The 22828-nt window shown below is 65.0% G+C and overlaps 1 protein-coding gene across 1 annotated transcript; it reads right to left on the reverse strand.

Annotated features, from left to right (window-relative positions):
* Positions 1 to 870: 870 nt before the first annotated feature.
* ITGB7 (integrin subunit beta 7) lies at positions 871 to 21647 on the reverse strand. The gene is made up of 16 exons (XM_044995390.1): positions 21285 to 21647; positions 15733 to 15811; positions 15096 to 15169; positions 12002 to 12203; positions 9940 to 10110; positions 9037 to 9278; positions 8220 to 8378; positions 7007 to 7102; positions 6833 to 6922; positions 6241 to 6384; positions 5330 to 5523; positions 3500 to 3717; positions 3039 to 3255; positions 2528 to 2736; positions 2036 to 2196; positions 871 to 1565 (listed from the first exon to the last, which is right to left on the reverse strand). The coding sequence occupies exons 2-16, from the start codon at positions 15806 to 15808 to the stop codon at positions 1500 to 1502; spliced, it is 2319 nt and encodes a 772-aa protein (XP_044851325.1). The 5' UTR covers positions 15809 to 15811; positions 21285 to 21647; the 3' UTR covers positions 871 to 1499.
* Between the last annotated feature and the right edge of the window lie 1181 nt (positions 21648 to 22828).

Below are 22828 nucleotides of genomic sequence, written 5' to 3' on the forward strand. Positions count from 1 at the left end.
GGGCCTGAACCTTTAGCTTCAAGCATAAAGGCTCCTGCTGCGAGTCACTAGGGCTGGGTTCAGTCCCTGCGCTCAGGGGCAGGAGAGGTGGAGTAGCCCCAGGTACCCTCCTCAAGGACAGCCGGTGAGAGCACCGGGCAGGGGCCTGGGGAGAGGCAGGCTGGTTGCCTCGTACACATGGGGTGTAAGGGTGGGAGCAACTGATTCTCAGGTGTGGACCCCCCCACTAACAAACAGCTAATTAGGGAGGAAGGGAGCAAGTATTCCTCCTGCCCACCCCCACCCCCACCTTGCCCGGACTGTTTTTGTGTCAAAACCCTGGTTTTGGTTAGTGGTTTAGGGGGGAGAGCGAGAGGCTTGACCTGCTTTGCACCTGGGCCAAATGCATCCTGGCGAATTTCCCCCAGCCTGTCTGTATTTTGCTCCCTTCATTGTACCTTCCTGGCCCCTGGGTCTGCGAGGAAACGATGCGTCCGTGGCAGCGCACAATAAAACATCACGCAAGAGCTGAGCTGGCTGCTGCCTCAGCCCTTTATTCCTCTCTGTATTCACCCAGCAATGGGGGGGAGGCAGTGCCTTGGCGCGGGGGGGGGGGGCGGATTATTTGACAGCCTCGAGGGTGCTGGAGGAGATAGAGGAGAGGCTCCCAGCACGGTTCACGGTGGGGTTTCACTGGCTTTGTGCTTCTGATCCCGGCTGGCAGGAGGGACTACGCCTGCTGCTTCTCTTCTGGTGCTGAAGGCAGGGGCGGCACCAGCGCACCAAGCGTGCCCCGGGGGGCGGCCTGCTGGTTGCCGTGAGGGTGGCAGTCAGGCTGCCTTCGGCGGCGTTTCTGCGGGGGGTCCCGCGGTTTCGGCAGTAATTCGGCGCACGACTGGTGGATCTCCCGCAGGCCCGCCGCCGAAAGCCGCCTGACTGCCGTGCTTGGGGCAGCCAAATACACAGAGCCGCCCCTGGCTGAAGGGCCCTGCTCCAATTACCTCCCTGCCCCCGTGGTTGGCCATGAGTTTCCCCTGGATCTGCTCTGCCCTACGGTGCTCCCCTTGTGGCCTGGAGCAAAGCCCCCAAAAGCAGGGCTTGGGTGCTCCGTAGCCCGGCCCTTCCTGCTAGCCTAGAGCTCTTCTGCTGGGCATGGGCAGCAGGTCGTGCTCTCCTGGCACTCGGGGTCCCTGACGGACGTGCTGCGGGGGGCAGAGTAGCAGCAGGCTCTGGGCAGGGCCTGCCAGGAGAGGGGGGGGGGACAGGGTGGGGCTACTTAAGCAGGGAGGCCTTGGGCTGCATCCTGCTCCTCCGGTAACAAGTGGCAGCACAAGCAGGCACGTCCCCGTGGGCCTGTTTGGCAGCGGGTAGCGGTGTGAGATTCTGCCGAGCAGCGGGCCCTCGGCCTGCACCTTCCCTTCCAGTTCAAGCGCGGGGGGGGGCTGCCATAGAGAGCGTGGCAGCTGGGGGCCCATGCCGGAGGGAGCTGGGCTGGCGCCGGTGCAGCCATCGCTGCTGCCTCAGTCCTCGTTGTACCTGGGGTTGATGACGGTGGTGGTGGCACTCTGGAAGAGCGGGTTGTTGACCTGAGGGCAGAGAGGTTGCTGGAATCAAAGGGGAGGCCGGGTGGGGGGGGGCTCAGGGAACCTGGGGTCTGTTCCCGCTGGCCTAGGACAAGACGCTGGATCTGGGGCTGATGAGCCGGATCCTGCTGGGGGCCTGGCCCAGAGAGGAGACGACTGTCCCGCTCCAGCCTGGTCTCAGCCAGCACCGAACTGGAACGTCCTCACCCAGCGGGTTTTGTGACGCAGGGAAGACGGGCTGCAGCACACGGGGAAGGAGGTAGGGAGCCTTCGGGCCCGGGGAAGCCGCCCCGGGGGCTGGGACTGGATGGCCGCGGCGTGAGGGAGCTCGCTGGCTCCCATCTGGTCCCAAGCCTCAGCCCACTTCCTCCAACCGGCCCTGCGTCAGTAACGCAGCGGCCAAGGGCTGAATGGCCCAGGCAAGGGGAAGGGGCTGCCCGTGGGGGGAGCGGCCAGCAGGGGGGGGCCCTGACCTCGTTCCCCTTGGCCCGCTCCCGCTCCTTCTCGAAGCGCATGTACTCCCGCCGGTCCAGGACCTCCACCGAGATGCGGTAGCCGATGATGATCAGCAGCCCGATGAGCACGATGCCCAGGACCACGCCCAGCACGATCATGGAGGTCCGGTCAGTGACGGCTACGCGGAGGGGAGGAAGAACACGGGCCTGAGTGAAGCCTGCAGCAGCATCCCCACCCCAGCAGCCCTGGGGATTCGTCTCAGGGTTCAGGGGAGGTTAACTCCCCCTCCCTGGTCTCACTGCCTCCTTCCCCCCCCCCGCCCCTGCCCCAGCTGACTGGTTGGCCTCCCCCTTTCTGGCCCACACTGGGCCCCTCTCCCTGCTGCCTGCCCTTCCTGGGGCGTAGTGCCCAGCCCCTAGCCTGCCCCATCTCACCCCCTCTACCCAAGCCCCAACCCCAACTGGTGCTCATCGTCCCTGGCTCTCCCCCCCCCACCCCCAAGCGCTCACCGTCCTTGTCTTTCACCTTCAGGGGAACTCTGCCCCCCTCCGTGCCCTCGATCAGGAAGATCAGGATCCGCCCGTCGTCCGTCTTCTCCTTGCACCACTGCTCGTTCACGGTGGCCTCGGGCACCAGCGTGGCCACGGTGTGGTTGCAGGCGACGCTGCAGTTCTGGCTCAGCGGGCCCATCCCGAAGGCCTGGCAGTCGGCGCAGTCCCTGCCGGCGAGACGGCTGCAGTCAGCTGGCCCCTCCGGGGTCCCCCTTGCCTGCACTGCCCTGTCCGCCAACCCAAGCTGGCCCCTCCCACTGTCCATCCCCCCCACCCCCATACACACACTGTCCTGAGCCACCCTGTCTGCCCCCAGCCCCTGCCACTACTCCCTGCTGCCCCCCTAACCTGCCACCTTCTGCCAGCCCAACCCACCCCACCTGGCCTCTCCCCTGGCCTTAGGGCATTGACAGGCTGCCACCCAGGGCTTAGCTTCCATCCCGAGCGCTGCCCTTTGCCCGCTGCTCACCGGTGCTCCTCGCAGGGGGTCTGGCAGCTCGGGCACCGGCTGCAGAGCCGGTCGAAGTAGCCCGGCTGGCACTGGCACTTGTTGCAGATGCAGCTCCCGTGCCCGCTGCACTCCACGCCGTCCTGCAGGCACGCGCGGGTGTCCAGGCTGCAGTCGCAGGCGCTGCCTGTGTAGCCCTCATTGCAGAAGCAAGTCCCACACTGGCACCGACCCTGGCCTGCGGTGGGGGGAGGGGGACAGGGTGCCCTCAGCCTGGGCGAGCACCTGCTCCTGTCTGGGAGCCAACCTGGCCCCCTGACCCCGTCCCCTCTCTCTATCCTGCCTTCGCCTTGCAAATGCCTGGCAGCCACCCTCCACCCTTTCCTCCCTCCATTGTCCCATGGGGCAAGGCAGGAGCTATCAAAGCTCGTAATTTTGCAATCCAGCCCCCTCCCCCCCCAGCCTACCCGTGCCCCCCTCACCTGCGCAGAGCTGCCCGTTGTGCCGCTCGCAGCTGGTGTCGTCGCACTCGCAGTGCTGCCCTCGCACGTTGCTCTTGCACTGGCACTGCCCGCACACGCACTGCCCCTTCCCGCTGCACATGGGGCCCGTGCCGTTGCCGCCCCGGCACTCCGCCTCCAGGTCCGTGGCCTCCGCCAGCTCGCACTCACACAGCTTGCCCACGCGGCCGGGGCTGCAGCTGCAAGCAGGGTGGGGGGCAGAGGAACATGAGTGGGGGGCCTCTTCCCCCCTCCCCCCGCCAGCCACTGGGCCAAGATGCCTGCAGCCCCACCAACACACACGCACATATCCTAGCTCCCCACTCCCACCCCCTCCTCTTCTGGCCTGCCCCCAGTGCCCCTCCCCACTCAGCTGGGATGCCCACAACTCCCTGCAGCCCAGCCCTCCCCACCCCATCCTGCTGAGCAGTCTGTCCCCCCTGCCCCGCTCTGCCCCCATCCGTCTGCCCCCCCATCCGTCTGCCCCATCCCCCTGCCCCGGTATGCCCCCCAGGGCCGGCACGTCCACTAGGCGACCCTAGGCAGTTGCCTAGGGCAGCAGGATTTGCGGGGTGGCATTTTGCCGCCCTTGGCGGAAATTCGGCAGCGGGTCCTTCACTCGCTCCGGGACCCGCCGCCAAAGTGCCCCGAAGACGCGGAGCGGAAGGACCCCCTGCCGCCGAATGCTCCGAGGAGGGGGAGCGCTGCCGCCTAGGGCAGCAAAAACACTGGCACCGCTTCTGATGCCCCCATCCCCCTGCATCGGTCTGCCTCCATCCCCCGCCCCCGTCTGCCCCCCATCCCCCTGCATCGGTCTGCCCCCCATCCCCCGCCCCGGTCTGCCCCCCCCATCCGTCTGCCTCCATCCCCCGCCCCCGTCTGCCCCCCATCCCCCTGCATCGGTCTGCCCCCCATCCCCCTGCCCCCATCGCCCTGTGCCGGTCTGCCCCCCTGCCCCCATCCCCCTGTGCCGGTCTGCCCCCCTGCCCCCTGCCCCCATCCCCCTGTGCCGGTCTGCCCCCCTGCCCCCTGCCCCCATCCCCCTGTGCCGGTCTGCCCCCCTGCCCCCATCGCCCTGTGCCGGTCTGCCCCCCATCCCCCTGCCCCCATCCCCCTGTGCCGCTCTGCCCCCCATCCCCCTGCCCCCATCGCCCTGGGCAGGTCTGCCCCCCTGCCCCGATCGCCCTGGGCCGGTCTGCCCCCCTGCCCCCATCGCCCTGTGCCGGTCTGCCCCCCATCCACCTGCCCCCATCCCCCTGTGCCGGTCTGCCCCCCATCCCCCTGCCCCCATCGCCCTGGGCCGGTCTGCCCCCTATCCCCCTGCCCCCATCGCCCTGGGCCAGTCTGCCCCCCTGCCCCCATCCCCCTGCATCGGTCTGCCTCCATCCCCTGCCCCCGTCTGCCCCCCCCATCCCCCTGCCCCCATCGCCCTGGGCCGGTCTGCCCCCCATCCCCCTGCCCCCATCGCCCTGGGCCGGTCTGCCCCCTATCCCCCTGCCCCCATCCCCCTGTGCCGGTCTGCCCCCCTGCCCCCATCGCCCTGGGCCGGTCGGCCCCCCTGCCCCCATCGCCCTGGGCCGGTCTGCCCCCCATCCCCCTGCCCCCATCGCCCTGTGCCGGTCTGTCCCCCTGCCCCCATCGCCCTGGGCCGGTCTGCCCCCCATCCACCTGCCCCCATCCCCCTGTGCCGGTCTGCCCCCCATCCCCCTGCCCCCATCGCCCTGTGCTGGTCTGTCCCCCTGCCCCCATTGCCCTGTGCGGTCTGCCCCCATCCTGTCCCCCCCGCCCCCCAGCGTCTGGGCAGGGCTTTACCTGCAGACCCCGCAGGTGAGGTTACCGTGGCCCCCGCTGCAGTGGGGGGCGTGGGGCTCAGGCTGGTCGCAGGGGCACTCGCACAGCGTGTGCAGCTCCACGCGCACCTCCTCGGTGAAGCCCAGCACCCGCAGCGCGAAGCTGTGCGGCCCCTCCAGGCAGGCGGCGGCCTGCACCGTCACCGTGAAACTCACCTGGGGGAGACGGGCACATGGGGCAGCGGTAAACACCCCCCAGCCCCAAGCCTGCTCCGGCCACGAGGCCCAGAGCAAAGACACCCACTCACAGCCCACTGAGCTGGCCTGTCCCCAGCCCCCCTCCCCCCACTGAGCCAGCCTGCCCCCTCCCCTCCCCCAGCCCGACTCCCCCATCCCCTAACCAGCCTGCCCCCTCCCCTCCCCCAGCTCCCCAGCCCCTCTCCCCTCCCCCCCACCGGGTTCCCCAGCCCGACTCCCCCATCCCCTAGCCAGCCTGCCCCCTCCCCTCACCCGGCCCCCCAGCTCCACTCCCCGCCCCCCCCGACTCCCCCATCCCCTAGCCAGCCTGCCCCCTCCCATCCTGGGCTCCCCAGCTCCACTCCCCGCCCCCCCCCCCCGAGCCAGCCTGGCCTCTCCCCTCACTGGTCCCCCCAGCCCCCTCCACTCCCTGGCCTCCCCTAGCCCCCCTCCCCCCATTGAGCTGGCCTGTCCTCTCTCCCCTCCCCACCCCGCCCCCCACAGTGGGTCAGGCTGTCCTCACACTGCCCAGGACAACCCTGGCCGCCAAGCCTGGCAGCCCAACTGAGGGATTGGGCTGGGTTGCCCTCCCCCACCCCGGGGTGCCAGGGAGGGGGAGCCAGGCCATGGGGGCTGCTCAGCCGGGGATCCCCAGAGCCCGGCAGGGCCCGGGGGGGGTGCGGGGGGGGGACTCACCAGCTGGTTGATGCGGACGCCGGAGCAGACCCCACCGTGGCCCCCGAGGGAGCGGGTGGCAGCGTCCTCGCAGTGCGACTCGTAGGTCACGCTCACGCCGGGCGGGAGCTGGAAGTGCTCCAGGTTCACCGTGGACGACAGGCTCTGGGGGGAGAGGGGCACAGGGAGCCGTCCAGGAGCCGCAGGGGTGCGAGGCCTTGGGGTGCAGGGACCCTCCTTGGCTACCCACCCCGCCTGCCCCTGCAGCTTCCAGCCAGCCCACGCCCTGCCCGGCTCCTACCACCCACCCAGCCCCTCCAAGCCCCCAGCTGGCCGGGTAGTCAGCCCTTCCACCCGCCCTCCTGGTTCCCAGGCCCCACTGCTCTGACCACTAGGCCACACCCCCACCCACACCCTCCACCTCCCCCCCAGGTGTCAAGGAGACCCTGCATGGGGTGCTCAGGCCAGAGGGGGCCCTGCACGGATATGCTGGTTATTGGGGAGGTGCTAGGGGGTACTGGGGAGGGGGGCTCAGCAAGGATCCCTCAAAACCTTCAGCCCCAACCCCATTACATGCCATCATCCCCCTCCCCCAGCTGCCCCTCCCTCTCACATTGTAGGCATCAGATATGAGCTGCACCACGTTGCTGGAATCCTCCTTCAGCTCCCCCACCACCGACTTGGGGATCAGCTTGCTCAGCTCCTGGAGGGGGGCAGAGGCTGAGTGAATGAGTGAGCCCCCCCTGCGTCCCCCCCAGCTCCGCCCCCAGCCTGCCCCCGCCCTCACCTGGTACACGGGCAGCGTGGAGCCAGTGACAGCGAAGATGGGCTGGATGTTAGAGGCTGAGAGCACCTGGGCCAGGTGCCCGACCGAGGGGTAATCCTGCAATGAGAGGCAGCACCCCCCCTGTCACCACGCAGCACTGCCAGCGTCCAAGCCGGAGTGGAACCCAGGAGTCCGGGCTCTGACCCCTCCTCCCGCCCGGAACGGAACCCAGGGGCGGCCGGGCCTGAGGAATCAGCTGACGCACTCAGACCCCATCGCGATTAACTCCGCGAGGCCACGGAGGCCGAGTGAGGTACCTGGAGAAGGGCCGTAGGCTTTAAACGGGAACAGAGGCCCCCCGGGGGAATTACAGACCAGTCAGCCTAACTTGGACCCTTGGAAAGCAGCTGGCCTCAATTACGAAACGGGTGATTTGTGAGCGGCGAGGGGATACTAGGATGCTGAGGAATAGCCAGCCCGGATCTGTCAAGAACAAATCCACCCCCATTTCCTTCTTTGACGGATGGGGGAAGCTGTGAACACGCCGTCGCTCGGTTTTCATACGGCTTCTCACACAGTCTCGCATGCACACCAGGGAGACGGCGGGCTCCGTGTACAACTGGTTGAAAGCCTGGCCTCCAACAGCAGCTACGGCTGGTTCGCTGTCAAACAGGGAGGGTAGAGCTGCGGGGGTAAGTTCTGGGTCTCAATATTTTCACTAGTGCCTTGGCTAAGGGAGCGGAGCGGCGGCGTATGAGATTTGCAGCTGACGCCAAGCTGGGAGGGGTTGCAAGCACTTTGGAGGCCAGGATGAGAATTCAAATGGGAGGCTGGGTCTGAAATCAGCAAGAGGAAATTCAGTAAAGACAAGCGCAAAGTGCTTTGCTTAGGAAGGGAAAATCAAATGCGTGACTCCGAACCGGGTCGGGAGTCACTGCTGACAAATCATGTGGGGGTTTGCAGGGATCACAAACTCAATACGAGTCAGCTGCCAAAAAGGCTAAGATCATTCTGGGTGTAGTAAGAGGCACCCTAGTTCCCACTGCTGAAACCACTAGGCGACGCTCCCTTCCCAGAGCCAGGCATAGAACCCTGGCATCCGGGCAGCCGTTCCTGGGCTCCGATTGCACCCCCGTCCTCCTCCCAGCCTCCCCCAGCTGGGTGCAGGGTGCTGCAGGGACCGTCCCGATTGCCTCCCGAGGGGCCCCGAACGGGGGTCGGGGGGGGGACCTACGTAGATGTGGCTCTTGCTGTAGAGGCCGTCCGTGTCGAGGTGGCACTGGTTGTCATTCGGGAGGTAGATGCCACCCAGCTTGCCATCCCCTGCCGTGTGGAAGACGTCATCTGACGTGAAGACCAGCAGGCGTGTCACGTTCCGCCAGCCAATCTGCTCCTGGTGGGGCGGGGAATGGGGGTGGGGGTGAGCAGGTTCAGGGGCCACCCACTGGTCCCTCCAGCCTGCCCGCCCCCGGCAACCACCCAGACCCGTGGGCACACGCGGGCACTTTTGCTCACACATCCCTTGCAGCAATGTGCACATACACACCCACGTGGGCGTGCACAGACGTGTGAGCGCCTGCCCTCTCTCCTAGGTGCACTTGTGCTCACAGAACCCGTGCGTGCACATCCCCCATGTGCACAGTCACACCCTTTGAGCACACATGTGCACAAAGCCAATCACACGTGTGTGCTCACACCCAGCCAGGCGCACACCGACACTAATGCACACCCTGGCATCAATGCACACGTACACACGTGTGTGTGTGTGTGCACACCCAGAGACAGACACACACACTCCCTGGCAGTGAGGTGCATGTTCCCACCCATTTGCGCACACTCAGAGTCATGCACACCCCCTGGTAGCGATGTGCATGTACACACCCCTTTGCACACTTGTGCACTCACGCAGCCGTGCACATACTGGGAGCCAACGAAAAGGCAGGGAATGCCCAACAGCCGGACACCCCCTCCCCAACATGCACCCCCCACCACCACCCCCCAGAGCCTGTGGCTACTGCCCCCACCTACACCCAGCGCCCCCGGCGGCTCACCTCACACACGGCCGCCTGCATGATGGCGTCGAAGCCGCCCTCGGGCGAGTCCAGGTTGCCCGAGATGCGCTGCTGGCTCACGCGGCTCTCGAACTCGCTGGCGTTGTCGGTGAGCGGCAGCACGTGGCGGAAGCTGACGGGCGAGTCACACTGCTCGTAGCGGTCGGGGCAGGGGTTCCGCAGCTTGGCGGGCACCGTGCTGACGTAGGGCAGGACCGTCTTGTCCACGAAGGAGCCGAAGCCTGACGGGGCAGAGGCGGTGCTCGGTTCGGGCGCCAGCCCCACAGTCGCCACAGGGGGACCCCACCCGTGCCGGATGGACCCCAGGCCCCCTCCCTCCCCTGAAGCCCTCATCCTCCTCCCCTTCTAGGCTGAGATATGGAACCCAGGAGTCCAGGCTCCCAGCCCCTACCTGCTCTAACCACTAGACTCCCCTCTCAGAACCAGGAAAGAAACCCAGGAGTCTGGGCTCCCAGCCCCCTCTGCTCTAAACATTAGACCCACCATACCCCACCCTGTACCCTCTGCCCTGCCTTCGCCCACTGCTGCCCCCCAGCCCCATGGAGCTCTGACTATGGGGCCAGGTTCCCACAGCTCGTGACTCCATCTGCGCTCCATGGGGGGAGCAAAGCGAAAGGAAGGGGGGGGGAATATCACCCCACGGGGGGGGGAGCAGAGTCAGAGGAGAGCAGGGTGACATCACCCCATGGGGGGCAAAGCATGAGGAGGGGGGCTTCACCCCATGGGGGGCGGGGGCAGAGCACGAGGAATGGGGGAGGGCATTGCCCCTCAAGGGGTTGAGGGGTGGAGCATGAGGAGAAAGGGGGGGCATCACCCCATGGGGGACTGGAGCACAAGGAGAGCCCGGGGGGCATCGCCCCACTGGGGGGTGCTGCCTCGTACCAATCTTCACTGACTTGGTGATGTCCCTGAGTGCGGCCAGCAGGTCATTGCCGAGCTTCTTGATGTTCTCCAGGTCGTCCTTCATGGAGTAGGACAGGTCCATCAGGTAGTAGACGTCCACGGGGTAGCCCTCGGCCCGCTTGAACCGCACCGAGAAGCTGTGCTGCTCTCCTAGGGGGTGCCGGGGGGGGAGCCAAGGACCTGGCTCAGCAGGGAATCATGCTGCAAGGCCAGGGAGCTTGGGGGGAGACCCTTCATCCGCCCTCCATCCATCCCCCACCCCTTCAATCACCTCCATCCAGCCATCCACCTACCTACCACCTCCTCCCCATCCTCCCGCCCATCCATCCACGTACCCATCCATCCCTCCATCCCCCACCTCTTCATCCCCCCATCCCGCCACCTATCCACCCCCTTCCCATCCTCCCACCCATCCATCCCCCACCCCTTCATCCGCCCTCCATCCATCCCCCACCCCTTCAATCACCTCCATCCAGCCATCCACCTACCTACCACCTCCTCCCCATCCTCCCGCCCATCCATCCACGTACCCATCCATCCCTCCATCCCCCATCCCTTCATCCCCCCATCCCGCCACCTATCCACCCCCTCCCCATCCTCCCACCCACCCATCCATCCATCTCCCACCCCTTCATCCACTTCCATCCAACCATCCACCTCCCTACCACCTCCTCCCCATCCTCCCGCCCATCCATCCACGTACCCATCCATCCCTCCATCCCCCATCCCTTCATCCCCCCATCCCGCCACCTATCCACCCCCTCCCCATCCTCCTACCCATCCATCCATCCATCTCCCACCCCTTCATCCACTTCCATCCAACCATCCACCTCCCTACCACCTCCTCCCCATCCTCCCGCCCATCCATCCACATACCCATCCATCCCTCCATCCCCCACCTCTTCATCCCCCCATCCCGCCACCTATCCACCCCCTCCCCATCCTCCCACCCACCCATCCATCTCCCACCCCTTCATCCACTCATCCTTCTACCTCCTACCCCCTCCCTATCCATCCCCCCAGCCATCCACCTACCTCCCACCTCCTCCCCATCCTCCCGCCCATCCATCCACGTACCCATCCATCCCTCCATCCCCCATCCCTTCATCCCCCCATCCCGCCACCTATCCACCCCCTCCCCATCCTCCCACCCATCCATCCCCCACCCCTTCATCCACCTCCATCCAACCATCCACCTCCCTACCACCTCCTCCCCATCCTCCCGCCCATCCCTCCACATACCCATCCATCCCTCCATCTCCCACCCCTTCATCCACTCATCCTTCTACCTCCTACCCCCTCCCTATCCATCCCCCCAGCCATCCACCTACCTCCCACCTCCTCCCCATCCTCCCATCCACCTACCTCCCACCTCCTCCCCCTCTTCCCATCCATCCATCCACCCACCCCACTGCTCCATCCATCTATCCATCTGCTCCACTCCTCCACCCATCCATCTGCCCCACCCCTCTACCTACACATCACCCCCCTTCATCCATCCTTCCATCCATCCACCACCCCTCTATCCACCCATCTATCCAGCCCCATCCATCCCCCTCTAACCAGCCATGTATCCTCCATTCCCATCCACCAACCCATCTACCCACCCACCTCTCTAGTCACGCACCCAGCCCCCTTCAACCCCTTACCCACTCATCCACCCACCCCCATACATACCCCCCCTGTCTCCCCACCCACCCCCATACATTCCTGTCCATCCATCCCCTCCACATCCCTCTGTCTCTCCCTATCTCCCCAGCGCTTGTATTTCTAGGCACACACCCTCTGTCTCTCAGAAGCACCTCATGGTCTGGGTGCACAAAGCCCTTGGACCCCCACAAAGGGCTGATCCGTGGCACTGGCAAGGACACATGACCAGCACGTTGGGCCAGCGAGCCGGGCATCAGGAACCTCAGGCAGGGGATTCGGGAAGCTGGAGAAGACCCAGCTCCCCAGCTGGGCCCCAGGACCACGCTTCCCCCCCCAGCCTGGCATGGGGCCCGGTTCCAACCACAAACCTCCCCCCTCCAGTGGGACCCACCGGGTCGGAGCCACAGGGCGATCTTTTGGGGTGCCAGCTGGGTCACCGTCCCCTGCTCGGCGCTGTCGCTCAGGGGCGCGTCCTCCAGGACTTGGTGCCGGCCCCGGGGCTCAACCACCTCCTCCAGGGCGCAGCCGCGCCGGAGCAGCTCCTCCCGCGTGGCACAGCGCGTGGCGTCCGACTCGCCCGCCTTGGTGAAGTTCTGGAGGGGGGAGGGGGATTCAGCCCACGAGCCTGAGCAGCCGGGGGGCACCTCCCCCCAATTCCGTTCCCCACAACATGCTGGCCCTCCCGAGATCCCTTCCCATCCCCGTGGGCCAACACCACCCAGGGCACCTGCCCACTCTGGGGCCCACTGGCAGAGCAGCAGGGGGCACCTGCCTGATGCTTTGCTCCAGCAGGGGGTGCTCCCCAGGGTCAGTCCCAAGCCCCCGGGGACGGGGTGCTATCAGGAGACACCCCCTGCCCCGCTGCTGGCCACTCCCCCCTCCCCCTCCGGGACGTGCAAGACGTGCTGCTGGCGTCGATTATCTCGTCTGTTTCTCATTGATGGTTTCCTGTTGCAGTAGGTGACAAACCGCAGCGTGAGCAGGGGGGATGGGACGTCTCGGGGCTGGGGGGCTTTCACCATTGCGCCCCCCCCCAAGCCCTTTGCAAACAGTCCCCACAGACACAGCTGGACTGGGTCCCCCCATCCCTTCGCTCCCAATGCACATTCCTCATCCCTCTGAGCTATGGGAGCGCTCCCCCAGCCAGCACTGGTAGTAGGTCTTTTATCCTCTCTGTTGCTCTGACCCCTCTCTCCAAGCAGTTACGCGGGTGCACAGCTCAGCTGCATGGCTAGGAGGCATGGGTGTAGCGGGCGGGGGGGACGACGACTGAGAGCCATTCCTGCCACTCCACCCAGGGAGGGGCCACTGGGGTTTCATGCTGCCCCCTCTCAAGTCTGGCAAATAGGAGCCTTAATCCTGCATGGGTGTGTGGCCCCCTGCAAGGGAAGCTGGTGGCCAAGGCAGGGGACAGTCCCCCGTTCCCATCCTCGCCAGCAGCTCCTCCACTCGGCCCAGCCATGCCCGGGGGGGAGGGAAAGGCTTGGTCTGCTTGGCCATGATTGTCTGTGCCAGGAGGCAGAAGGACCCACAGGGATCTGTGCTCCATGGGCACACAACCCAGGCTGCACAGACAGCCAGGAATCCCACCCCCCGCCGCCCTGCACCAGCTGGCCCGACCCCATGGCACGAGCTCTCAAGAGGGCAAAGGTTTCACTGCAGGACAGAGCAGCACCAAACCGAACCACCACAGTAGGGGCTTGGGAGGGTAGGACACCTGGGTTCCATCCCCAGCTCAGGGAGGGGAATGGGTCTGGTGGGTTAGAGCAGGAGGGGCTGGGACCCAGGACTCCAGGCTTCTGTCCCTGGCATGAGGGAGGTTCTAGTGGGTTAGCAGACAGGGGTTGAGAGGCAGGACGCCTGGCTTCTATCCCCAGCTCAGGGAGGGGAATGGGTCTGGTGGAGTGGAGGAGCTGGGAGGCAGGACTCCTGGGCTCTTTTCCCAGTTCTGCCACTGTCACTGTGTGGGTCTTGCCAAGTCACCCCCCCCGTGCCTCAGTTTCCCCACACACACACACACTCTCCCCCTGGGTGCCTGGCTCTGCTGTCTACGCTGCACCAGGAGCCCCTCAGCCAGAAGGGGCGAGAGACGGGGATGGTGCGGTTAAGTTACACGACCCCCTCGTGCTCTGAGATTCCCCCCGCCCCCCAGGGCTTCCTGCCCTGCTGGGTGGCAGGATGTGGTGAGCTGCTGTCACATGCCGCCTGGGACCCCCCCAGCTGGGATAACGCACCAGAGAGGATTTCCGCATGGGGGCCCCTACCTATCGCGTCGGGGAGGGCCCAGCTGGACACAGATTGCATGGGTCCCTGGCATTCGGGGTAATGCGCTGGCTGCACGGGTTCTGACCGCGGGGGGCGGGCGCCCAGAGAGGGGCACGTTGGGGATTCATCTCCAGGCCCCCTGTACAACCCCCAAACCCCACAGTGCTATGGGGTGCCTGGGCCTGGGCTGGGAGAGCAGGTGGGGCTGTGGGCTGGGATTGAGGGGCACCGGCAGAGCTGGGGGTGGGGGAGAGCTGAGTCTGCGTGACTCAGCTTGTTATTTTCACAAACCCCAGGTTCGTGAGAAGCCAGGGGAAGAACAGGAAAAGGTCGAGGGTGAATCAGAGGCCACGGCTGGGATGAGAAGTGTCTTCTGTCTGAAAGCCTGGCTGAGGGGCATCAGCAGAGCCAGGGGGAGCCCAGGGCTGGGACAGCAGGGCACAGCGGGTCGGGATTGAGGGGCACTGGCAGAGGGGGTGTGGGGGAGCCCAGGGCTGGGACAGCAGAGTGCGGCGGGTCGGGATTAGGGGACTGGCAGAGGGGTCATGGGGGGGAGCCCAGGGCTGGGACAGCAGGTGGGGCTGCAGGTTGGGATTGAGGGGCACTGGCAGAGTTGTGGGGGAGCCCAGGGCTGGGACAGCAGGGTGCGGCGGGTCGGGATTGAGGGGCACTGGTGGAGCTAGGTGCGGGGGGATCCCAGGGCTGGGGTCCGTGGCTGAGGGGCACTGGTGGAACTAGGTGCGGGGGGATCCCAGGGCTGGGGTCCGTGGCTGAGGGGCACGGGTGGAGCTGGGAGCTGTTCTCCAGGCCCAGGGGGTGGTGGCGTCCGGCTGGGGCAGACGAGTGGGGCTGGCAGCATCCTGGGCTCCCTGTTGTGGTGTGAGTGGACCTCGGGTCAAGGGGGAGTGGGCCTGGGGCTCAGAATGGGGCTGGCTGGGAGGTGGGATCCTTAGGGCTGGGAGCAGGGGAGGGGAGAGGAGCCCCCCAGAGAGGAGGTGCCGTGGGAGGAGAGCAGGAGACTCCCCCAACCCCAGCTCAGAACATCCCAGGCCCCCCAAGGGCAGCGGGATCCCTCCTACCCTGGCCCAGCCCCTGGCTCCAGCCGGGCTCCCCTGGGGCGGGGGTGGCCGTGGGGCTGCTCAGTCAGCTGGCTCTGCTCTCAGCTGGGGGGGATCCCCTCACTTGCGTTCCCCCCACCCCCAGCACCCACGGGCACTTACCAGCGCTTTGCACCAGGCGCAGCTGGGCTGGGAGCGGATGCAGTCGCGGCAGGAGGCGCGGGGCCGGCAGGAGCCTGCAGGGAACCGGGGAGACCATTGGAGTGACCCTGACCGCAAGGTATAGCACAGCCCCCCAGTGTGGAGACCCTCTCCCCACCACTCAGCCCCCCACTGCGCAGCCGCCCCCCCCATCACTCCCATTCCCCAGACATGCATCGCCCTGCAGCCGGGCACCCAGGAGCCAACCCTTGACTAGGAGTGAGGCCAGGTTGGACTGGGTGACGCTGGGGGGGGGGGGGGAGAGTGGGGGAGCAGGGCAGGGCTGGGGGGAGGCTCGGGGGCAGGCTGGGATAAAGGGTGGGGCTGGGGGGACAGGACGGATTGGGGGGCTGGGCAGGCCCTGCTGTGATGCCCCAGGGGGGGCAGTGGGTGGGTTCCCCTCAGCCAGAGGCTTCTCCCCCAACCTCACCGATGGGGCCCCACAATGGACACAGGCCCAGCTGCCCCTGGATGAAGTGCCCCCCCCCAGCACCCACGGGCGTCTCACCCGCTGCAGGGCCCAGAGAAACCAGAGAGAAGGCTCCTGCCGCCCCACCCCCACCCCCTGCCCCCCGACACCCCCGTTTCCTCTCCTTACCTGCCTCCAGCGCCTTCTCTCCCTGCCCCACCGCCAGCAGGATGCCCAGCCCCACCACCAGCCCGGTGCCCTTCATGGCCTGGCAGGGAGAGGGGAGATGGTTAGGGGTGGGGGCAGCTGTCCCGCCAACCCCCGCCCACCCTCCCCGCCCGCTGCAGGGAGAGGTGTCTCCTGCCCAAGGCCAGGCACTGAACTCTCCCCTTGCGGCCGTGGGGAAGTGAAAGTGCTGAGTGGGGCGGGGTGGGGGGGACACGGCCTGGCCCCACCCTGGCCTGGGGAGTTTCACTTCTTCCCCCCACCCTCCGCCCCACATCTGGATTCCTAGAACCGCTCCCTGCAGCCAGGCGGCTCCAGGATGGGGCCCATTCCATGGAGGGGCTCAGCTCTGGGCAGCTCCCACAGGGAACAACAGAGAACCCCCCCCACACACACACACACACTGGGAATACTGGAGAACCCCCACCCCACCCCGCTGCCCCAGGAACAATGGAAAATCTCTCCCAACCCTGACTTGGTGCAGATGGAGGGAGGGACACAGGATGCAGTGTAGTAAACTGGCCTCCTCCCTACGCACCCACACAACACGCCCAGACACGCCCACACGCACCCAGGCCCCTCACGCACACGCCCAGCAGACAGCGGGACACATGCACACACACACACATTACACACGTGTACGCAGGCCCCTCACACACCCTCCCTGTACACACCCAGACAAAACACACACTCACACATGACTACACACACACACGCTACACGTGTACCCAGGCCCCTTACACACCCTCCCTGTACACACCCAGATGCACACATACACACACACACACACATAGCATGCGCAGCCAGGTCCCTCACACCACACGCCCGCCCTGCACACACCCCGGCAAAACACACACACACGCTACATGTGTACCCAGGCCCCTTACAGACCCTCCCAGTAGACACACACACACACACACAGACACACACACACACACACACACACAGCATGCGCAGCCAGGTCCCTCACACACCCGCCCTGCACACACCCAGACAAAACACATCCACCCACCCATATGCTACATGTGTACCCAGGCCCCTTACACACCCTCTCTGTAGACACTCACTCACACACAGAGACATATACACACACACACACACACACTGCATGTGCAGCCAGGCCCCTCACACACCCACCTTTCACACACAGACACTCTCTGGCGACCCTGCAGCAGTAGCTGTGGCGTTTGGCCAGGGAGGGAGCCGTCCCACTGCAGACGGGGCCCAGGGGCTTTCACCTCCATGGAGCTGGTTGGGGTCACCTGGGGGGCTGCGGGGACATGGGCCGACCATGCACAAACCCCGCCGCTATTGCTGCAGTGAAGACACAGGCTCAAACCCATGCCCCCGCCTGCCCAGCTACACCCCGCCCCGGAGATTCCCGCACACGTCCTCTCCTCATGCAATCTGTGACCACATCAGCGCAGCCCCCCCCACCCCCGCGCCCCCGGGGGTTTGACGCTTCCCTCCCACCTGAGGGATATGAGCAGAGGCGGCCCAGAGTCGGACTGCAGGCACTGCCCTTCCCCCAGCCTCCCCCCCCCTCGTTCCCTAGCACGTCAGGTGCCTGTCAGAGGCAGGAGCTGTGGTTAGCGCGCAGGTTTCACCCAACTTTCCCTCCACATGAGATCATGGCAGAGCGGAAGCAGGTGGTCAAAGCACATGACTGGACCCAGGACTCCTGGGTTCTGTCCCCAACTCCGCTGCTGACTCACCGGGCACGGCCCTGCTCTGTGCCTCGGTTTCCCTCCCTGTCCTGTGGGGATTTGGAGCTCGACATGAATGAATCCAGCCTCCCTCCCCCTTCCTGGGACGCAGGGGGCGAGGAACAGGAAGGTGACTGGTTTTGCAGACGCAGAATGTGGCCGTGGCCAAGCCGGGAGTAGAACCCAGGAGTCCTGACACTCAGCCCTCCCCCTTGGTGCTCTGACCACCGGACACCACTCCCCTCCCAGAGCTGAAAATAGAACCCAGGAGTCCTGACATCCAGTCCCGCCCTGTTCTACCCTCCCAGCTAGGAAATTGCATCTTATTGCAACTGCAGCTGCTAGCCACTGGATCTTACAGATTCAGCGATCCACTAATCTGAGCGCCGGTAGCCTGGGCCAGAGAACTGCCCCCAGCTCACTCCGAGAGCCGATCTCTTAAAAGAACATGCCCCAGCCTGGTTTTAAAAGGCAGCATCCTTATGGCAGCAAGGTGGAGCGAAGCCTCCAGCCCTCAGCCCTCTCTGTGGCGTCTCAGTACCAGACACACAGCTCAGCTCCCTCTCGGCCTTCTCTCCTATTCAGCCCCTCATCAAAAGACTTCTTTGCCAGCCCCCAGATCAGTGTTTTGACCTCTCTCCACCCCGTGCAGTGTGGTGCCCGGCACCGGCTGCAGGATTCCAGTAGCTGTGGATACAGCACCGTGCGCGGAGGTGCGAGCACGTTCCCTATGTCTGCCTGCCAGTCCCCTTCGACGCCCCGGGACTGCACCGACCCTTTTTGCCACGGCATTGTGCTGGGAGCTCACACTGGAGCATTTATCTACAATGGCCCCTAAATCCTTCAGGGGGGGCACAGCTCCCCAGACAGAGCCCCCGGCCTGGAGGCATTCACCTGGGCACCCGGCGCTCACCTTGCCTGGCATTTGCCTGGGTTAAAGGACGTGTGGTTGCACCAGGAGCATTTAACCAGGCCACGACAGCCGCCGTCCAGCCCGGTATTGACTCCCCTGCCAGCCTTTCGTCCCCAGCAAAGCTCTCACGGCACCGTTTAGCTCGGCTGCAGAGTGACACTTCTGCTCTACAACCAGCCGGCCCCTGGGGCTGATCCTGCTGCCATGGGGACTAAACTTCCCGGCGGGGATGGAAGGGGAGTGGGGTCTAGTGGATAGAGCGAGGGGCTGGGAGTCAGGACTCCTGGGTTCCTTCCCCAGCTTGGGGAGGAGAGTGGGGTGTAGGGAGTTAGAGCTGGGAGTCAGGACTCCTGGGTTCCATCCCAGGCTCTGGGTGGGGGTGGGGTCCAATTGGTAAGAGCAGGGGAGGGAGGGGGGAAGTTGGGAGCCAGGGCTCCTGTAAGTCTACAAATCGGAAATAACAAAAACTCAGTGAGAAACAACAACCTCGAGGCTCCAGCCCACAGCGTGACAGGAGGCCAGCAACGCCGTGGGAAAGGGCCCCTGGCTTCAAGGGAACGAATTTCCAACCCTGCTGAGAGCCCCTGGCCCAACCCACTGGGCACTGAACCGGGCACAACCAGAGCTAAAAGACAAGATGCTCCAGAGGGAGTGAAAAACCCAAAACTCACTGGTTAGAGGCTGCAACAACTCATCTGCGGCTCGGGCAGCGGGTCGGATATCACACTCCCCAGGGGGGTACAACACCCAAACCTTACCCTAGGGCATGACACAAATGCCCAGCCCTCTGCCAGACGTCCGCATGAGCATACACCAACGTGGGACATCGTCCACATTTTTCCATGAAAGAATAAAGGTTTGAATTGACTCCCCCTGGGTTTTAAGCTTCTGGGCCGATCCCCACACAGGCTCGGCAGCAAAAGGGGTGAATTCAAAGCGACTCTGCCGTTTCGGGGCGTGGGTGCTCCCCTTCGGAATCAGGGCAGCTAAAGTTGGTGGAGTGACAGGCAGTTTGTTCCTGACCTCAGCTCAGGTCGGTTCAGGTACAGGCCTTCCCACCCAGACTAGCCTGGAAATAAGAGAATCGCGTTGAATTTACACCAGACCTGCTGCAAATGAGCGTCACAGCTGTCCCCTCCTGGGGCCGGAGGTCTCTGGGGTGTGAATTGGCTCGGCTGGGAACCGAAGGCTGAGAAACCTCAAATTTAACAAAGAGCGCTTTTCTCCACCGAGTTCATTGGGTGTTGGAGTTTCATAGGGGCGAAAAGACAGCTACGGGTTTTAAACAGACTGAATACAAAGCTCTCCCCCTCTCAGCATTTGCTGCAAGTGTCTGAGCCCATCTGTCCACCAGCTGCCTAGTCTTCCTTAGTGTTTCCCAGGGGAGAAAAACATTGAATTTTCTAACATGAAAACGAACAGCAAGGCCAGTTCTGCCTCTCACAGCCCCTCCCCAGATCTTGCACATTCAATATCAAGAAGCTAAAAGCCCTTTTTATGGGCCTCACAGCATGGCAGTGCCGGCGTGGGGTGGATCAAAGTCTTTGGATCACACAGGTTCTTAGAGGAGGTTCTGTATCCGGATTGCATGGGGATCTGTCGGCCCTGGGACCTCCCAGCATCGTGCGCCACACCTGGGTAAGACAGGGCTCGGCACAGCAGTGCACACCCATGTGCAAACCCCACATTCCACTAGTGCAACGCCTGCACGCTGAGAGTTTTCCCTGGTGCAGTGACATGAATGGACAGAGAATGGAGCTGGCTGGGAGGCAAATCTGAGCTCCTCTCCCCCAGTGGGGAAATATCACCCCACCACCTGGGGCAAACCAGAGAGGATTTAACAGGCTCAGACTGCGCAGGAGTTGAGGCAGATTTTGGTCCAACCCTCTACAGCCCTGGCTCTAGCTGATGCAGGGCTGGCTGGCGGGACATCCCAGGCCTGTGCTAAGGAGTCAGGCTAGTCCGTCTCAACGGGCCATGGACTCTACGGCTCAACCTTCGTCCCGTGGGGATTCAGCTCCCAGACCTCAGGGGCGGCCAAACCAGCTGCAGCGGGTCCCAGCCTCGCTACTTTCTGATGCCAAGTGCGACGGCCGACTCCGGTCGCAGAGCACAAAGCTGTGTGGAGACCCCTGCCCCGTGAACAAGTGCTGGGAGACACACCCCTCCCTGGCTCTGTGGTTGTGTGTGTGTGTGACACACCCCTCCCTGGCTCTGTGTGTCTGTGTGCGTGTGTGTTCCCAGCTGTGCTTGCAAAGCAGCACAGGAGGGGCTCTGGATACTAAGGAGATGAATGCATGAAAGAAAGAAAGAAAGAAAGAAAGAAAGAAAGAAAGAAAGAAAGAAAGAAAGAAAGAAAGAAAACGAAATGGGTGCATATTGGGATGGATTGATAGAGAAAGAAAGGTAGAAAGAGATGGAAGATCCAAAAAGAGAACGCTAGATTCTTTCTCTGAAAGAAAGAGGCTGTGGATCGGCCGTTCGCCTTTCATGCTCTCACAGTATAAGAGTGAGGGAACATTCAACAAAACGTAAAAGGCAGAATGTTTGCAAATGGGGGAATTTTGTCTGTACGGGGAACATGCACCGTGACACTAGGCGGGATGGAAAGTGCCGGGGTTCAGAACCCACCTTGCTCAGGGCAGGAGAAGCCGCTACCTGAGGGGTCAGGTAAAAGTCCCATTGGGGACGTCTAGCTGCTGGGTCCAGCAGTTTCCCTACATTCTCCCTGAGCCAGGCTGTCAGATCTGGGCCATGACACGGATCAGCCTCACGCCGCCCCCACCCCGCTGCCGCCCCCAGCCCGGGACAGCTGCCTGAGTCAGCACTCACAGCTCAGAGCCCCCGGCGCCCGGGCCGTTGGTTCCAGCAGTGGGATAGCAAACAAGGCCACTCACCGGCTTGAATGAAGCCCCTGGGACCGGGGGATCCCAATGTCCTGGAGACCAGCCAGGCCTGGGGAGCCGTGCAGCTGCGCTAGCCCGAGTCCTTCCTCCTTCAGAGGCAGCTCTGCGCCGGCTGCTATTTGCATGAATCTTTTGTGATAGGAAACCAAAGCCGAGCAGTGGAAATGGTTTAAGGTGGAGGGGGGGGGGGGGACCAAGGGGGAGGGTGCCGTGGGGGTTGGGTGGGGAAGCACAGGGGGCTGGTGGAGAGAAGGGAAGAGAGATGTGAAGATTGAAAGGAGATACAGGGGCATTGGCAGGGCTGGGAGGCGAGACCGGGGCTGGACAGTGGGGGGCTGTGGGGCAGGACTGAGGTGCATTGGCGGGGCTGGGAGGGGAGCCCCGGGCTGGACAGTGGGGGGGGCTGTGGGGCAGGACTGAGGTGCATTGGCGGGGCTGGGGGGGGAGCCCCGGGCTGGACAGTGGGGGGCTGTGGGGCAGGACTGAGGTGCATTGGCAGGGCTGGGAGGGGAGCCCCAGGCTGGACAGTGGGGGGGGGCTGTGGGGCAGGACTGAGGTGCATTGGCGGGGCTGGGAGGGGAGCCCAGGGCTGGACAGTGGGGGGCTGTGGGGCAGGGCTGAGGTGCATTGGCGGGGCTGGGAGGGGAGCCCAGGGCTGGACAGTGGGGGGCTGTGGGGCAGGACTGAGGTGCATTGGCAGGGCTGGGAGGGGAGCCCCAGGCTGGACAGTGGGGGGGGGGCTGTGGGGCAGGACTGAGGTGCATTGGCGGGGCTGGAAGGGGAGCCCAGGGCTGGACAGTGGGGGGGGGGGCGCTGTGGGGGAGGGCTGAGGGGCGGTGGCAGGGGTGAGAGGGGAGCCCCAGGCTGGACAGTGGGGGGGGCTGTGGGGCAGGATTGAGGGGCGTTGGCAGGGCTGGGAGGGGAGCCCCGGGCTGGACAGTGGGGGGGGGCTGTGGGGCAGGACTGAGGGGTGTTGGTGGGGCTGGGAGGGGAGCCCAGGGCTGGACAGTGGGGGGCTGTGGGGCAGGATTGAGGGGCGTTGCCAGGGCTGGGAGGGGAGCCCAGGGCTGGACAGTGGGGGGGGGGGCTGTGGGGCAGGACTCTGGGAGGGGAGCCCAGGGCTGGACAGTGGGGGCTGTGGGGCAGGACTGAGGGGCATTACCAGGGCTGGGAGGGGAGCCCAGGGCTGGACAGTGGGGGGGGGGGCGGTGGGGCAGGACTGAGGGGCATTGGCAGGGCTGGGAGGGGAGCCCAGGGCTGGACAGTGGGGGGGGGGGCTGTGGGGCAGGACTGAGAGGCATTGGCGGGGCTGGGAGGGGAGCCCCGGGCTGGACAGTGGGGGGCTGTGGGGCAGGACTGAGAGGCACTGGCAGGGCTGGGAGGGGAGCCCAGGGCTGGACAGTGGGGGGGGGGCTGTGGGGCAGGACTGAGGGGCATTGGCAGGGCTGGGAGGGGAGCCCAGGGCTGGACAGTGGGGGGCTGTGGGGCAGGACTGAGGGGCATTGGCAGGGCTGAGAGGGGAGCCCAGGGCTGGA

The sequence above is a fragment of the Mauremys mutica genome, chromosome 20, assembly GCF_020497125.1.
Source record: "Mauremys mutica isolate MM-2020 ecotype Southern chromosome 20, ASM2049712v1, whole genome shotgun sequence".
NCBI classification, from domain to species: Eukaryota; Metazoa; Chordata; order Testudines; family Geoemydidae; genus Mauremys; species Mauremys mutica.

Coding starts and splice junctions, on each gene's coding strand:
- ITGB7 (XM_044995390.1), bottom strand. CDS start 15,808: ATGAAGGGCACCGGGCTGGTGGTGGGGCTGGGCATCCTGCTGGCGGTG. Junction 6,385..6,832: donor TCATATCTGATGCCTACAAT/GTGAGAGGGAGG, acceptor CTCTCCCCCCAG/AGCCTGTCGTCCACGGTGAA. Junction 2,197..2,527: donor GAAGGTGAAAGACAAGGACG/GTGAGCGCTTGG, acceptor CCCTCCGCGTAG/CCGTCACTGACCGGACCTCC.